General features: G+C 51.1%; 1 protein-coding gene across 1 annotated transcript; it reads left to right on the top strand.

The window, feature by feature from the left end:
• Window positions 1-48: 48 nt before the first annotated feature.
• Abhd15 (abhydrolase domain containing 15) lies at window positions 49-3,880 on the top strand. The gene is made up of 2 exons (XM_013016423.1): window positions 49-929; window positions 3,270-3,880. Exons 1-2 carry the CDS (start codon window positions 49-51, stop codon window positions 3,790-3,792), a joined length of 1,404 nt encoding a protein of 467 aa, XP_012871877.1. The 3' UTR covers window positions 3,793-3,880.
• Window positions 3,881-4,344: the final 464 nt, after the last annotated feature.

The raw sequence follows: 4,344 nt of genomic DNA, 5'->3' as shown, positions 1-4,344 counted from the left end.
CCCGGCCGCCCGCCGGCCGCCGCCTGCCGGGGGCTCTTCTGCCCCGCCATGCCGCCGTGGGGGGCCGCTCTCATTTTGCTCCTGGCGGCGCTCGCCCTGCTCTTCCTGCTGGTCCTGCGGCTCAGGCGCCCCCGGAGCCGCGCCGTCGGAGCGAAGACCCTGCCCCAAACCCCGGGCCAGGATCACGAGGAGGAGGTGGATGGCCGAGGCCTGACGGATCAGTTCAGCGACGGGCAGGAGCCGCTGCCCGGAGGGTGTAGCCTCATCTGTAAGCCGTCGGCGCTGGCCCAGTGTCTGCTGCGCGCCCTGCGGCGCTCGGCGGCGCTGGAGCCCGGCCCGCGCTCCTGGTTCTCCGGTCCCCACCTGCAGACCCTCTGCCACTTCATCCTGCCCGTCGGGCCCGGGCCTGAGCTGGCCAGGGAGTACCTGCAGTTGGCGGACGATGGGCTGGTAGCCCTGGACTGGGTCGTAGGACCCTGCACCCGTGGCCGCCGGGTCACCAACTCCGGGGGGCTTCCAGCCGTGCTGCTGGTGATCCCCAATGCGTGGGGGCGCCTCACCCGCAACGTGCTGGGCCTCTGCCTGCTCGCCCTAGAGCGCGGGTACTACCCCGTCATCTTCCACCGCCGCGGCCACCACGGCTGCCCGCTCGTCAGCCCCCGGCTGCAGGCTTTTGGGGACCCATCTGATCTCAAGGAGGCTGTCACTTACATCCGCTTCCGACACCCGGCGGCCCCCCTGTTCGCGGTGAGCGAGGGCTCGGGCTCTGCACTGCTGCTGTCCTACCTGGGCGAGTGTGGCTCCTCCAGCTACGTGACAGGAGCTGCCTGTATCTCGCCGGTGCTGCGCTGCCGAGAGTGGTTCGAGGCCGGCCTGCCCTGGGCCTATGAGCGCGGCTTCCTGCTGCACCAGAAAATCGCCCTCAGCAGGTGGGTACCAGGCAGGAGACAGCAGGGAGGGGAAAGGCAGGTCTTGAGCTGGCAGGGAAACAGCTTTGTCTGGTATGGCAACGAGTCCTTGTGAGCCAGTTTGGGCAAAGTTCTCGAACATTTCCAAAGCTGCTCAAAACCCATAGAAGCCAGGCAGCAGGATTCGAAGTCCTAGATGGCCTCAGCATCCCTGTGATACGGCTGGGGCCCCACAGACTCATCTCAGTCCCAGGTGTCCTAGCAACTTGAGCACTTAACCCTCTGGCCTGCCGCAGAAGCACACCTGACATTTACCACTTAGTCCATGGAGTGCCAGGTCAGCAAAGAGGCTTCTGGAAGCAATTGCAGTCCATTATCTGTCCAGAATGTTTACTTACAGTCTCAGAGCCAGGAGGTGACAGTAATCAGAACTGTGACTGCATTTATTAAAATTCTTTAGACTTGCCAGGGGGTGGGTGGCTCACACTTGTAATCCTAGCTACTCAGTAGGCTGAGATATGAGGATGGTGTTCAGAGCCAGCTGCCTGCAGAAAGGAGAGTCTATGAGAATGTAATTTCTCCTATTAACTACCAAAAAAGCCAGAAGTAGAGCTTAGGTTCAAGTGGTAGAGCACTAGCTTTGAGTAAGAAAAACAAAGCTTGGGGACAGCACCCGAGTTCAAGCTACACACACACACACACACACACACACACACGACAAAAGTTTTACATATTCCTAAGTATATGCTCAACATTTAAATAAAATTTAAATATTTAAACCTTTTTATTTTTAATCTAAGAGAAGAATAATTCACCACCAGGTGACAGGCAGGGCTTTTACTACAGAGAAGGCCTGAATGACAATGCTAGTCTTTCATAGACAGTAGAATGTAGTCCAAGGTATTATGGCAACAGTATGGTGTAGCAAAAATACCTAGAACATGGAATCAGACCTGTTTGGGTTCAAATCCTGCTTGTATTTCCAGCAAGTTAGCAAACCCCTTTAAGATTCACTTCCTCCTTCAGATAAATGGAGTTAATAATAACCACCTCCACTAAAGGGGTTACAATAATTAAATGAAAGAAATTAAAGCAAAGGCTTGCATTGACCACAAATGGTGGCAATTGTGATTCTCTTTCCTTGCCCCATTTTATCTGTGTTAAGAAGGTCAAACCCTGAACCGAACAACAGCCGAGAGTGCTGCCATGGTAACCCAAAGGGCTTGCGCAGTCCAGAGGAAAAGAGCTCTTGTCCTGCTTAATTGCCATAGTTTCCAACTCCAAAATGACCACCACCAGTGCTGACCTTGGGCACCAGCTGGGTAAAGTGATAGAAGTGGAGAAGAAACCTATGCCTTTAGGAACTGCCTTTCCCATGGAAGTCTGAGATAGAAAACTTGTAGCAAGCATCTTGTAGTGTTTCAGGAGACATACCTAAATTCATCTTGCCAAGGCTAGATTAATCTACCCCCAGGACTGGGCTACCCACTCTGGCCTTAATAGGGTACTATGCTCTCTCCGGTTGGAAATAGCAGTTGCCCCCCTTCCCCAACAAAATACTCTATTTTGGGAACTATCCAGCAAATGAATTCCACTCCATATTCTCTATCCTTCTCCAGGAAAACCTGCTGCAGGTGCACCTGATCAAGGTCACATCAGGAGAGCATCATCAGGAAAGCATATAGAGCACACAAATAAAAACAACCAATGTGGTAAAAATGTGATTGTGGGAAGAGTGTCACTTGGTGGTTTGGATACTCTGAGCCAGGAGGTGACAATTCTTAACAAGTTTTCTGGAGAGGGGTAGAAGTTGAGATTAGGAGGAGCACTGTCCTTGTAGTTGAGCAACTTGAAAATCAAATTTTGCCCATAGGCCTTTGTTGTCGGTGGTGGTGGTCATGGGGCTCTTCAGCTCAAAGCCAGTGCTCTACCACTTTGAGCCACAGCGCCACTTCCAGTTTCCTGGTGGTTAACTGGAGATAAGAATCTCATGGACCAGCCAGGGCTGGTTTTGAACTATGATCCTCACATTTCAGCCTCCTCAGTAACTAGTATTACAGGTGTGAGCCACTGTTGCCTGGCTTTGATGGATATTTGGACACAGCAAGGAATGCTACCTTTTTAGCCAGATCTTCCCATTTCCCTAAAAAGGCCGAATCTTTGTTTTTGTTTGTTTGTTTTTTGTTGTTTTTAAATCTGATTTTAACTGATGCCCACAAAATTTAAATTTTTGAAGATGCTATTTAGCCATGAAACCTCTATGGCCTGAACCTGGCTTAGAGGCTACTCCCCTGCAACTCTTGCTGTCAATTGGTGCTCTGATTCTTCTCTCTCCTGCTTTCCCATTCAACTTGCTGCCAGGTATGCCACAGCCTTGGAGAATACAGTGGATACCAGCAAGCTGTTTAGGAGCTGCTCCCTTCGTGAGTTTGAGGAGACCCTCTTCTGCCACACCAAGACTTTCCCCATCAGCTGGGATACCTATTGGGATCGAAATGACCCCCTACGGGATGTGGATGAGGCAGCTGTTCCTGTTCTGTGCATCTGCAGCACTGATGACCCCATATGCGGGCCCCCTGACCGCACACTGCCTGCTGAACTCTTCCAAAGCAACCCTTATTTCTTCCTGCTACTCAGTCACCGGGGAGGCCATTGTGGCTTCCTGCGCCAGGAGCCCTTGCCAGCTTGGAGCCACGAGGTTATCTTGGAGTCCTTTCGGGCCTTGACTGATTTCTTCCGAATGGAAGAGAGGATGAAAGGACTAAGCAGGCGTCGAACTTCATTCCTAGGAAGCCGACGTCGTTGGGGAATGCTGCAGAAGCGAGAGGTCTCTTCCTCTTCCAATCTAGAGATCTTTAGCTGGAAGCGATCATACACAAGGTGAAGCGTGCTTGGAGAAGGCCACACTCTGTCAAGGAAGAACAGAGTTGGGCACAGCAGAATAAAAAAGATGGTGAGGACTTGGGGCTGAAAGTGTGGCTCAGGTGGTAGAGGGTCTGCCTAGCAAGTACAAAGCCCTCAAAAAACCACCAAAGAAAAATAAACACAAAAAACACCAAAAGAAAAATAAACAGGTACATTATTAAAAAAAAAAAAAAAGCTGGGCACTAGTGGCTCACGACTGTAATTCTAGCTACTCAGGAGATTGAGATCTGAGGATCTTGGATCAAAGCCAGCCCAGGCAGGAAAGTCCAGGAGACTCTTATCTTCAATAAACCTCTCAGAAAACTGGAAGTGGCGATGTGGCTCAAGTGGTAGAGCACTCTCCTTTGCTGAAGAGCTGAGGGACCAGGCCCAGAGTTTAAGCCCCATGACCAAAAAAACCCAAAACAAACAAACAAAAAACAACCAAACAAACAAATAGCAAGGACTCTATGGGGAGTAGAGCTCAAGCTTTTTGTTTCTAAATCTGTCCTATCCATCTTAAATTGGTCTC

This window comes from Dipodomys ordii, unplaced genomic scaffold, assembly GCF_000151885.1.
Source record: "Dipodomys ordii isolate 6190 unplaced genomic scaffold, Dord_2.0 Scaffold31, whole genome shotgun sequence".
NCBI classification, from domain to species: domain Eukaryota; kingdom Metazoa; phylum Chordata; class Mammalia; order Rodentia; family Heteromyidae; genus Dipodomys; species Dipodomys ordii.
Note: the sequence above shows the minus strand (reverse complement) of the source record. Positions and strands in the feature narration are given on the sequence as shown.

Excerpts from the sequence above, each read along its gene's own strand:
- Abhd15 (XM_013016423.1), top strand. The coding sequence starts at position 49 with ATGCCGCCGTGGGGGGCCGCTCTCATTTTGCTCCTGGCGGCGCTCGCC. Across the intron at positions 930-3,269 it reads CAGAAAATCGCCCTCAGCAG|GTATGCCACAGCCTTGGAGA; the intron begins GTGGGTACCAGG and ends ACTTGCTGCCAG.